Source organism: Zootoca vivipara, chromosome 1 (assembly GCF_963506605.1).
Source record: "Zootoca vivipara chromosome 1, rZooViv1.1, whole genome shotgun sequence".
Lineage (NCBI taxonomy): Eukaryota > Metazoa > Chordata > Lepidosauria > Squamata > Lacertidae > Zootoca > Zootoca vivipara.
Genome location: NC_083276.1, coordinates 133,871,824 through 133,884,989, shown reverse-complemented (window position 1 = coordinate 133,884,989; position 13,166 = coordinate 133,871,824). Strand labels below are relative to the sequence as shown.

The 13,166-nt window shown below is 47.1% G+C and overlaps 1 protein-coding gene across 9 annotated transcripts in view; it reads right to left on the bottom strand.

Moving 5' to 3' along the window:
- MLPH (melanophilin) overlaps positions 1-13,166 on the bottom strand; it is an 80,498-nt gene that overhangs the window by 14,095 nt on the left and 53,237 nt on the right. For all 9 annotated transcript variants that reach the window (XM_035139421.2, XM_035139438.2, XM_035139375.2 and 6 more), the window contains one exon: positions 12,580-12,786. In XM_035139421.2, the coding sequence (XP_034995312.1) occupies positions 12,580-12,786 (207 nt within the window). The remainder of the gene's footprint in view (positions 1-12,579; positions 12,787-13,166) is intronic.

Below are 13,166 nucleotides of genomic sequence, written 5' to 3'. Positions count from 1 at the left end.
TGGTTCAAAATTGGGAAAGGAGTACGACAAGGTTGTATATTGTCTCCCTGCTTATTTAACTTATATGCAGAATTCATCATGCGAAAGGCTGGACTAGATGAATCCCAAGCCGGAATTAAGATTGCCGGAAGAAATATCAATAACCTCAGGTATGCAGATGAAACAACCTTGATGGCAGAAAGCGAGGAGGAATTAAAGAACCTTTTAATGAGGGTGAAAGAGGAGAGCGCAAAATATGGTCTGAAGCTCAACATCAAAAAAAACCAAGATCATGGCCCCTGGTCCCATCACCTCCTGGCAAATAGAAGGGGAAGAAATGGAGGCAGTGAGAGATTTTACTTTCTTGGGCTCCTTGATCACTGCAGATGGTTACAGGTAGGTAGCCGTGTTGGTCTGGATCGAAGTAAAATAAAAAAAAAAAATTTCCTTCAGTAGCACCTTAAAGACCAACTAAGTTTTTATTTTGGTATGAGCTTTCGTGTGCATGCACACTTCTTCAGATACAGTGAAATGGAAGTTTCCAGGCACTTATGTAGAGAAGGGGTGGGGAGGGGTGGGGATGGGGAGGGGGGATCACTCAGAAGGGTGGTGGAAATGGATGATTGACTGACTGATAGCTGTTGATGACCGCAAACGACTGCAGATGGTGACAGCAGTCACGAAATTAAAAGACGCCTGCTTCTTGGGAGAAAAGCAATGACAAACCTAGACAGCATGTTAAAAAGCAGAGACATCACCTTGCCTACAAAGGTCCGTATAGTTCAAGCTATGGTTTCCCCAGTAGTGATGTATGGAAGTGAGAGCTGGACCATAAAGAAGGCTGGTCGCCGAAGAATTGATGCTTTTGAATTATGGTGCTGGAGGAGACTCTTGAGAGTCCCATGGACTGCAAGAAGATCAAACCTATCCATTCTGAAGGAAATCAGCCCTGAGTGCTCACTGGAAGGACAGATCCTGAAGCTGAGGCTCCAATACTTTGGCCACATCATGAGAAGAGAAGACTCCCTGGAAAAGACCCTGATGTTGGGAAAGATTGAGGGCACTAGGAGAAGGGGACGACAGAGGACGAGATGGTTGGACAGTGTTCTCGAAGCTACCAACATGAGTTTGACCAAACTGCGGGAGGCAGTGCAAGACAGGAGTGCCTGGCGTGCTATGGTCCATGGGGTCACGAAGAGTCGGACACGACTAAACGACTAAACAACAACAATCTACTTATTGCTTAATATTTAAGTTGTATTTCTTTCTTTTCCCCTCAGTTTCAAGTCAATATCCTTAGTGATTGCAGCTCAAATTTATTGCCGGTTCTGGTCTATTGATCACAATAAAAATGAATGAATGAATGAATGAATGGCACAATCAAAGGTGTACTTTACAATCCACCAAACCCCTGGGTTAGCTGTGCCTGACCTGTGAGCCCTGCTAATGACATGAAGATCCTTTGCTTCTGCTTCTCACAAAGATCCCATGGAAGATAGTTTCATATACAGTCGTGCCTTGGTTCTCGAATTTAATCTGTTCCAGGAGTCCATTTGACTCCCAAAACAGTTCAAAAACCAAGACATGGCTTCCAATTGGCTGCAGGAGTTTCCTGCCCTCAATCAGAAGCCATGTTGGACGTTCAGCTTCTGAAAAACGTTTGCAAACTAGAATACTCACTTCCGGGTTCATGGCATTCAGGAGCCAAAATGTTTGAGTACCAAGGCATTCGAGAACAAAGGTACAACTTACATGGTTTTCAAAACCTTATGGGCCAGCAAACAGGTGCACTTGAGCCTCTTACTCGCTGGATCATCATCTTGTTATGGTGATGAGCCAGTACATTTCCGAGCACAATTCAAAGTGTTGGTGCTGACCTTTAAAGCCCTAAACGGCCTCGGTCCTATATACCTGAAGGAGCGTCTCCACCCCCATCATTTTGCCCGGACACTGAGGTCTAGTACCGAGGGCCTTCTGGCAGTTCCATCATTGCGAGATGGCAAGTTGCAGAGAACAAGGCCCGCCCTGTGGAACACCCTCCCATCAGATGTGAAAGAGAAAAACAGCTACCAGATTTTTAGAAGACATCTGAAGACTCCCTGTTTAGGGAGGCTTTTAATGTTTAATAGATTGTTTTGTTTTGTTTTTCTGTTGGAAGCCGCCCAAAGTGGCTAGGGAAACCCAAAGTGGCTAGGTCAAAGGTGAGGAGCTAGACAAAGAATGATCCAAGAAGTCCTCAACGGCAGAAAAGGCGGATGATAACAAGCAGTATGTTACAATGGCTATGAGGGCGGATGAAGGCGGCAGCAGACAGGAATCTACCGGTTTGTCGTGACTACTTCATGCCATCGGAATAGAGCCTTACTGTGAAGACTGTGCATTGGTTAGTGTGCACTGATCTATACACATAAAACAAATTAATGTGCAGCCGTCTTCTAAAAACCCATCCCAAACCCAAAAAAGTTCCATGGTACAAATGGTAATGGGGGCAGGACTGTGAAATCTGGAAGCCCCTAGCCATGAACCAGCACATGGGCGGTGCATACAGATTCAGTCGCTCTGACTCAAGGAAAGAGGCAGTTGAGCAGCTCAGCAGCTGTATCCATGACTGAGCAGCCCTTTTTAGGATCCACTCTGCTCACCTCAAAAAGGTGCCCTAAACATAGTCTGCCTCCCTTTTTCCATGATTGGATTACCGCACCCAGCTGGGCATCCACCTAGCGGTCATAAAACACAAACTGGGAAACACTGGCCTGCAAGTGCTCCAATTGGAGAACAGCCTTTACCAAAGCTGTCATGGACTTTGAAGATGCTCAAACTCAGGACGAAAAAGAGAGGAAGGCACACTTGGCAAATCCTCACTGTGATCAACTCCCACGCGGAAACCCATGTCCCCCTTGTGGATCCAGAATTGGCCTCCCCAGTCACTTATGGACTCACCGTTAAGACTGTGTTCGTGGAAGACAATCTTACTCGGCTGCGAGGGATCGCCAAAGAAGAAGCAGCACTTTGGCCTGGTTGCTTTTAACTCAGTAGGATTTGTGTGTTTGTGGTGGGGAGGATTGTGTGTGTGTGTGTGTGTGTGTGTGTGTGTGTGTGTTTTCTTTTTAACACAGCAGCTGGGTGGGGGGCATTTAACCCTCTTCTCTGCAGCTTGGTCCCAATGACCCCCCCACCCTTAAGCTGTGATTTGCCTTGACAAGGAAGATGACTTTGGTCAAATTGTAGCTACAAGACTGGTGATTTTTGGTGTGACCATGGTGTGTGTGTCAAACCCATCTCCCTGAAGCTGTTATTTTGAAAGAGAAAAAAAACAATCCAGTAGCCAAGCACCCATTTTCACATAATGTGCATTACAGCCCTAAATGTAGCCTTTTGCTTTTTGCAAGACTTGGCTGCCTTGATCATGGTGAATGAGCAGTCAGGGAGTTGGCAAAACCTCTTAGTGTTTATTAGTGGTCCTAGAAGATCTCTGACTGGGAAATTCATCTGCAGGAATAGGCTCTGAGCAGATGACTCTGCAGGTTGTGTATGTGAAAAACAGCAGCCTGGGACTTTGAAAGGGCAGAGACAGAAAGAAAGTGAAAGATTGCTGAGTTTCTTGATGGAGCTGCTGGAAAGTGCAGAAGGGACAGTGTGGGGAGCTGTGCTGCACAAGGAGCTCCCTGGGGACCTGCCGCCTGCTGAGCGAGTGCCTGATTGCCTCCACTTATGCTCAGCTTTCCTATCTGTGAACGAACACAAATGCTAGAGGCACCAGAGGCTTCAGGTGAAGCCCAACCTCCGAGCCCAAAGCAGGCTGCTTTGGAAGTATTTGGACCTTCGTCAAAGTAACACAGTAAGAGCTGTTCAACAGCAGACAGTGGGAGCTTGTGGACCCTCCTTCCTTAGAGGCTTTTAAGCAGGGGTTGAGCTAGATGATCCTAAGGATCCCTTCCAACACACTATGAAAGCAGTCTTATCTGAAGTGACCCTTCAGGCTACCTCTGGAGCTTCAGACCATGATGAGCTTTGAAAGTGTGGCTCTTTTTATGTCCCCACCAGGCCAACTTATACATGTATGAACCTCTTGCAAGCTCCCTATGGAAGGAAAATGCCACCGTTCAGGGTGAGGGTCGGGGAGAGTGAGGTGGCATCCTGTATCTTTGTGACTGACAGCCACTGTGTGGTTTTGGCTCTCCCTTCAACCCACCAGAAGTTGTTTCCAGTGCTCTTCTGCATGTTGAGTCTCTTAGGAGGGCCAAAGGGTCAGCCAAGCCATTTTGCTCCTAGAGGGCCCAGGGCAGCCCATGTGGCACTGAGCATGTGCAGCTTGACATTTTGCACTCATCAGCACCATCCTGATTACATTTCTGTAAATCACTTAGAGAACCATAGAATTGTAGGGTTGGAAGGGACCCTAAGGGTCATCTAGTCCAACCCCCTGCAATGCAGGAATCCTGTCCCTGCATGGGCTTGGAACACCAGCCTTCTGGTTAACAGCAGATGCCTCACTTGCCCATGCAGGGCCACAGAAGTTGACCAGGCTGGAAGCTGAATCTTATTCCGGGACTCGTGATGGGCCAGGCATCTTCCACTGTACCTGGAGGCTAGCTTAGTGGGGGACACAGCAGGAAGAGTGGCTGGGGGGGGACTCTGAATGCTCCTCACCCCTCAGCATTTGCCACACACTCTGCCCAATGGTAGGGCTGGTGCTGATCACACAGAAAATTCCTGGCTGAGGTGAGATTGAAATTTGGGGTGCAAAATATGGCACTACACTAGACAGCCACCTTTTCTGCTTGCATTGCTCTATGGATAAGAATCCCTCCCCCACCTCTTCATATTGCCACCAGTTTCAGCAGATATTAGTACCCAGCAAACTGGGATGGCAAACACCTTCATGTGACCCTTTCCTAGTTTACAATCCCCATTTACATATTTATAAGGTGAACGACAAAACTCTCGTCCATTATTTGTGCACAGACTAAACAGCCTTATGTCTTTTATCTGCCTAAGACACACATCCGACTCCTCATATGTTTCTTTCAAGTCCTTGATAGGTTAGAGGCAACTCCTCCTACCTCTTTCTCAAGATCCAGAGAACAGAGCCCTCTTCCCTATGCCTTTATCCCTCCAATGAGTCATGCAGGGCTCTTTCTCGGGCGTTAATGGCTCTTAAGCGCTTGGGCTGAGATGCCACACAAAGCCTTAGCCAGTGACCTCTGCAACCTCTATGCTCAGCCAAAGAGGCATTTTAACCCCTGTGCTGTGCAGTGGAAATGGGGGGATGAGAGGCAAGAGCAGACAGGCAAGGAGCGGAACGTATGTCGATCTTTAATTAAAGGGTCCTCATTGTCCCCACAGGGCTCTTAGCTGCAAGAGGAACTGTCCAAGTAATGCTTTGATTGGGATAATGCTTCACTCAAGGCGGCTGCAACAAAGGCAGCACCTCAGCATGCAAGTGAAGAGCTCCCATTAGAGACACAAGAACCTCTTCATGCTGCCCTGGGGAGCATCTGTGCCCAATGGGGAGACTTTTTATGAGGGGCAACTTCTCTTTTCCGCTCAGGACAATGTCAGGTGCGCTGAGAGGAAACCAGATCATTATGGAGATGGAGGACTGCAGAGGGGTGGGGAAACAGGATTCATACCATGTGAATTCACACATTTGAAATACATATTCAGCATGTCGCCACAGCATTCAAATCTTGACTTTCTACATGCACCATCATCACCATCTGCATATTAAATGGACATTTCAGTGATTGTACAGCAAGCTTCATGCTGAACTGAGTTTAGAACTGAGGAATATGAGCACCCCACCCCAGTCAAAAAATATTCAAATTAAGATGATTTCAGATTTAGGAAGCCCAGGGCAAGGTGGCCATTTCTGCTGTCTTGAATTCAGTACAGAAGCCACTATCATATTCATGTTCGGATTGTCACTTCTGAATGTCAAGCAGCATTGTCAAGGATTACTTACTCGCTGGAGGTCTCCTCTGTGCCGGCCCCACCCCACCCCCAGGTAAAAAATAGTATTTCTCATTAAACAACGTTTTTGTAGCTGTCTTGAGTTCTACAGGTCATTAGCCCATGAGAAACTGCCTATCTAATAAGGCTCATGTTTCAGGCCCGGCTGGCCCATGAGGCAGACAGAAGCAGCCACCTTGGGTGGTGGAATCCTTTGGGGGCGCCACTCCACATGTGCTCCCCCCCTGCTCCTGCTGCTACCAGCATTGTGTGGTGGCAGTTTCGGGGAACAGCCACCACCGGCTGCATGACCCCAGAAAATGAAGCAGCAATAGTTGCACCTTCTCATTTCACCTCAGGTGGCGAAATGGGACAGGCTGCCCCTGCTATTTCCCCAAAGGTGGATGGCAGAGCTGTCATGGGGTGCTGCTCTCTCAGAAGAAAGGAGCACAGGGAGCTGCCCTGTGTCAGCCCGTTGCTCTATCTACCTCAGCACTGACTGCACCGACCAGCTGGAGCAGAGCCAGCCCACCCATGAGGGGAGATGGAGCACTAGCCTCAGGCAGTGGAAGTGCAGGAGGCAGCACCCCACCCACTTGTCCGGATGCCAGGATGCCTTGCGGGACACCTCAGTCCTTGCTGACTGGGGCGTGTGTTGCGTGGAAATGATGGGGCAGCACATTTCCATTTTGCATCAGGCAGTAAAATGTGATTTTGCCTGACTTGGAGATACCAAAGATGGAAGCTGGGACCTTCTGCCTGTGAAGCCACTGAGAGACAGCTCTTCCTGCAGGGAAGGCACTGGGAGTGGCAGACATGCCCAGGGAGTGGGGCTTTTGCCCAGCCATATGGCTCATGGTGGACAGTGCCTCCCCCCCAAGTGAAGCCTATTTTATCAGTCCCTTTCCTTTCAAGCCCCTTTCCTCCCCCGCAACCTCACCAACTTGGGCAGACACCAACAGGAACACCAGAAAGTAGATTTGCCACTTTTTAATCCGGCAGGTTATAAACAATGTAGCCACCAAGCATATCAGTTCAGCAAAATGACTAGATCACAGAGCTCATCAAGTACAGTCAGACGATTAGCTACTGCCCAGGGGTCCTTGTCATTGTGCATAATGCAGTTTTCACTGTCAGAGTAGCAAAACAATATAGATAACCATACATTTCTCCATAATTGTGTACTTTTGAAACTGAAACAGCACACAGATCAGTCACACACAGAACATTGTCCAAATGTATCCATAAGGTTTCTGCTTGTCCTGGAGTGCTCCCAAGAGAAGATCAGACTGTAACCGTTATGAAGGGCTGACTCTCTCAGAGAGAGGGGGGAACAGTTGCCCAAGAGAAAGGTGGGCTGGCCATGCAGAATAGATGCCCCCATGCATTGCCTAGCACGGCAGGCGTTGGCATTTGCCCTCCTTGCAGTGGGGCAGCAGAGGGTTCAGGGCTGAGTGATGGGGGTGAAGGCCTGCAGGCACCCTGTGGGCAGTGGAAATGATGGGGCTCTGAACGCAAACCCTTCGTCTACATTTCCCCATCCTTTAGCATGGAAGCCACTGTGGGAAACGGAATGCTGGACCGGCCGGGTTCTTATTATCTTCACCCTTGGGAGGTATACTGTCAATAATGTTACACCCAAAACTTACCTTGGGTCAGGGAACAGGGAGTTGCTCCCCAGGCAGAGCATCATTTCCTGACAGGAATGGGATTGGGGTTACCAGTCCAAGTATCCACTAACAGAAAACTTGACTCTGTGTGCCCCACTGTGCAGAGGATTCTGGGACTGGCAGTCCTAGTCCCAAGCGCAGTGGGGAAAACGAGCCCAGTGGATGGATCATCAATTGTGCATGAATCATAAATGGATCATCAATTGTGCATGATTACATTGGTCCAAAGCCTCCCTAAGTCAGGGCTGCACGGGGCTGCCATACATCTGGAACTTCCTGGACATAGCCAGGATTTGGCAGTGTCCAGGCAGAAATAGCTGATATGTCCGGGAAGGTGAATTTTCTTTAAAATAGCTCAAAAACCTCTTCTTCTTTGAGATATTCCAAAAGAAGCTCAACAAGTCTTGTGTCCGGATTTTCACTTTTTGAAATATGGCAACCCTAGGTCTGCCCAGAATACTAAACATGCTAACTAAAGCTAAGTATCTGTGAGATGGCTGGAGAAAGGCCAAGTTGGGAGATGAGGAACAGCCCTGCTGGTGCTTGTGCATGGCAATTAGTGGGCGCAAACTCCATGAACCTGCCCCCATTTCTGAGGTCAACCTCAGGGTTGGGACCAAGGGCAAAAAGAGAAACGGCACCTCAGCAGGCATGTCTGTGCTACATGATGAGTGCTAATTTGATATACAACTGCTGAAAAACTAATGTATGCACAGAAAGCAATTAAAATTAGTGTAGGCAACACTGAAGGTGGAAAGAAAGAGAACCCCCAAATAGATTACGGTGGCTTTGCCAAAATATGCCATCTTCCTTTTTCTGCTGGTTTGCAGTTTTAAAAAATAATCATATGTTTAGATCTGAAGCGTTTGACAGTGTATTGATGTGGCATTTGCCTATGAAGTTTGTATGTATTCGTTTGTAGTTTGTCAACAGTGATTCATGAGCACATTTCTTATTTGTACAACTGTTTTTATGTACTTTGCTTGACTAATGTTTCCTAAGCAGCTTTGCAATATTTCCACTTCGTAAGTCTGGATGAATACAAAAAGACTAGAGTGGTCCATCTTTAGAGCCATCTCAATGAAACCCAGCTTTGAATGAGAATGCTTCACACAGCATGCACATTTCAGGATTGTGGCTGCTGCACATTCAAAAAAGATGCCTTTGATGGTAATAAAGTCTGAAATGAATGCAATGAAACACTGGTCCAGATCTTGAAGTCCAGCTTGTTATTGCAGTATGCAGGGTCTCTGTAGGAGACGAATGATCACATATAACAATGTGAAACTCAGTGAAATCTGTACCAGATATTACAATGGCTGAGAAATTGTAAAGAGCAGGTTAATTGCTGCTGGGTGTTTAATGGCTGCCAGCCAAGTCACTGCTTGCGTTTGTCATTCAATATTGCAAGAATGTTGTCTTTTCATTTGTGAAAGTGCAACAGAAACAAAACATGCAATGTAAGTAAACTAGTAGTAGATGTATAAATAAACTAAGAAAACCTTACAAGCTGATGATTTTTCAGAATTTATTTTGTATGCTACCCTGCTCAGCTCTCTGTAAGATTCTCCAGAGATCTCAACGTGACGCTGCTGGGCCCTCTAGCAAGACGAAACTGCCTGGTACAGATTTCAGCAGCATCCTGAACACTACCAGGGAAGCAGAGCATGAATGCTGCACCCACCTTGGCATGTTTAAGAAGGGGCACTCTGGGAACTACATCAGCCATCTTCTGGAGGGGATTCTATGATTCCAATTAAAGATGTGCAAATTCGAGGTGGGGTTGTACCTTGCGACTTTTTATGTTGAATTAACATCAAACAGAGTTGCTGTCAAATTACAGAAAATATTGGAATTTGCTGGCAGGTTTGGAATTATGGCTCCTGGGGATTCATCTGGGTGGATCAGATTTCCATTCCCCAGAGTCTTTTTACTGGCAAGATTTGATCTGGGCTTGCTGGTAATGCCCAGGTCAGCTTGGAGCAGGATGCCCAGGTCAGCTCAAATCCTGCTCCAGGTGGTAGGAAATACTGCTGTGTCTTTGAAATGCAGCAATGAGTGCCTGGGAGGGGGGAGAATGAGGGATATTTCAGATGTTCAAAACACTAATTTTAATTTAAGTTCAGAGATGAAGAAAAATTACTTCTGTTCATCTGAGCAATTTCTGTGTGTTTGTAGGAGGCACTAACCTATCTCAAATATCTACTACTTACCCCTTTCTCACCATTTTGTCTTCCAAGTATCTACATTTTTGAAAATCTTTTAGCCCAACCCCACAAGCTGCAGATGAACAACATGAAAGATCTAATGAGAAAAAAGCTCCTGCTCTTAGATGAAGATGAAAGTCACCTTTCACAGAGTGATAGAGAGCCTGACTCAAGATCAGTCCTATGACACTAAAACTGTTCATTCAGAGGGGCAGAATGAGACTTGGAAACAATAAAACAGGGCAGGATTGACAAAGAAGCCATTAGAAACCCAAAGGAATGCAACTTTTTGCATTTTGTGTTAATGTAGCCCCTCAAAAGAAAAAGCGTTCACAAAGATGCCAGGCACACACTCCTCCATTTTAAAATTACACTTGAATCTTTCCTTGTCCTTCATGTGTTACAACCAGACACATATTGGCCAAAACTATCAATACGGGTCCATAGACTCTTGGAATCAGAGACAGAAATGTCTCATTAATCACTGCATGGAGATAGTAACGGTTTAGAGCAGTGTTTTAGCAATGGCAAAAACCATTTGTTTGACAAAGACTTTTCAGTTTAAGAAGAATAACATTCCTACCTAGGCTAATGGATCTGGCAAAGCTGGAAATTTATAGAGCCCATTTACTCAGAAGGAAGTACAGAGCTTGATAGATTTATTAGATGTGTTTAAGATTAGATTCTTAGTTATTTTACTCATATGTGGTCATGGGAAGTTGGAGAACCCTTCAGCTCCGACATGCAAATGCCTGAAAATAACAGGCTGGCATTAAGTTTAACGGTTTGCTTGAAACACAATATATGTAACATGCATGGAGGGAGGAGCTGCATGAATCATTTTGTAAACATACTAAACAGCCAGTTCCTCTTCAAAAGTAAGTCTTGCAGGTTTCAAATGGGGCTTCGCTCACAGTAAGTATTGTTAGGCTTTCAGCTCTTAGGGTGCAGTAGATGCAGTATCAAGAGGCCAGCAATCAGAGATTCCACTTGGTATTTCAAAGTGGAATAGCAGTCCTGGGGAGGCCCTGGATCCAGTGGGGCTGCAACACAGGACAATGGATGTGATTCCAGAGTGAGTGCCAGGAACCACCAGGATTCCAGAGTGAGTGCCTCTTGGGTGAGAGAGGGAGTTCTGGGGGACAGTGACCTGGCAAGACCACGGCACACGGGAGGCAGACTGAAGCAGCCGCCTTGGGTGGCCGAATCCCATGGGGTGGTGCCCCACCCGCCCCGGCCATGGCCACCAGAGGATTGGTGGCAGCTAATGGCAAGATCTCATAGAACTGAGGCAGTGAAAATGGACACCCCTGGAGCATGGAACCCATTCATATGCTTGGTGGATGGTAATGCATTTTGCAGGACTGAGCAGGGGCCCTTGGGGAGAGGGGGAAAACCAGCAACAGCACCATCTGCCTGGGTCAGAGGAAGTTCAGGGGACTGCTGTTATTAGGGTCTTGGGGACGGTGAGGTATAGAACGGGGGGTAGGCAATACTGCCATAGAAGAGTGGAGACACTTGACACTTGCTGCCCCTGCTCAGCCCCCTGCCCCCAACAGAGACTGGAGTAGTAGTCATGTTGGTCTGCTCTCCCATTTGGTGGCGCTGTTACTTAATGCCAGCTCGGTCCACAATAGAACACGGATGAAGTGGCTGATATGGTGTGCATGACAGAGACCTGGCTGGCTGAGCTCAGGGTGGGTGGGTACCCAGCTTTGCCCACCTGGATATTCAGTGCAGCACCGGTCAATTTTGGAGGGGAAAGGAGGGAGCATGGCAGTGATCCATAAAAACCCTACCATTCTCACCTCCATCTGGGAGCTCGACATGATGGGTTTGTATTTGGATGTTGGGAAGCAGAGACAGAACAGGGATCTTGGTGTTCTGTTCGCCCAGTGGACCAACTGCCTCCCTGGCTGAGCTGGCAGAGGCTGTCTTCAGCGCAGTGTTGGTGAACCCCAGAGCATTTGTTCTGGGGGACTTCAGTATCCATGCTGTTGCCTCGTCTGGGCCAGCTCAAGACTTCATGGCCACCAGGACAGCCATGGAGTTGTCTCAATGCATCACACACCCAAAACATACTGTGGGTCATACCCTAGATCTGTCTTTTTGTTACAGAGGGCATTGGACAGGATCCAGTGATCAGAAGAGTACTCCAAGGAGGAAGGGTGGGATATAAATCCAATGAATACATAAATAAAATTAAACAAACCCTCTTCCTTCATTCTGTTCTAATCATGAAACTAGGGCCCTCCCTCAATGCTGCTGCCTCTGTCCCACATGGAACCTGCCTGGCTTGCCCCAATGGGACAAAAACTGGGGGAACTAAGTGGAGGGAAAGATTAAATGCCAATACCTCAAGGCCATAGACCCCCCCATGACTGCTATCCAAACACTATGAGATATGTTCATAAATCCCCCAGTGCCACATCTTGTGTGACCCACATCTTGTGTTATTTGTTAGTAGGACTTAAGGGTGGATTTACAAAACCTTATTGCCCACATGGTGATTATGAATATCATCCACCCCCCTTGCAGAATCATCATCTCCATGCAATCATATGGACAATTTCAACGGAGATTGCAAGCATCACCTGCAAGAGGCACAATTAGGCGGTTCGAATCCACCCCAAGACCTGCATTATAGCAACTAGCTAGATGAGTTAGGCTGATCATACCAGAAGGCAGGTTAGCTTAGATGCATGAAGACTACTTTCCATGAAATATAACAAGCAGAAGGAAAAGAAAACCAAATGCAAGGAAGCCCATACCTTCTTGCCATCAGTAGGCAGGTCATCGCTAGACGAGCTTATTTCTGGTATGCACCCTTCCTGCTTCATTCTGCCCTCCTTCTCCTCCTCCTCTTCTTCGTCAGAAGAAACAGCTTTGTCTCTGATGTTACTTGCCAGCTCTTCTAGTTTCCTCTTCAGTTCCTTCTCTTCTATGCTAGGATCAGTAGGAGACTCAGGAGCTGGAGGCTAGCAACAAACAAACAGAAGACAGACCAGCAATACTCAGTTTACTTCAGCCATCTAGTTCAGGCATCCCCAAACTTTGGCCCTCCAGATGTTTTGGACTACAATTCCCATCTTCCCTGACCACTGGTCCTGTTAACTAGGGGTCATGGGAGTTGTAGGCCAAAACACCTGGAGGGCCACAGTTTGGGGATGCCTGATCAAGTTCATGCTTCAATGTGCCTATCAGGGTGAACCCAAGACATTTTCCCACCTGAGCAGAACAAGAACATGGTGCCCCGCCTAGTATTCAGAGGTAGAATTTCCCTGAACCTGGGGGTTCTATTGCTTTCCCTGCTGAGGCTGACTAGGCAGGCAAGTGAGCAGCTTGGCTGCCCAGCTGA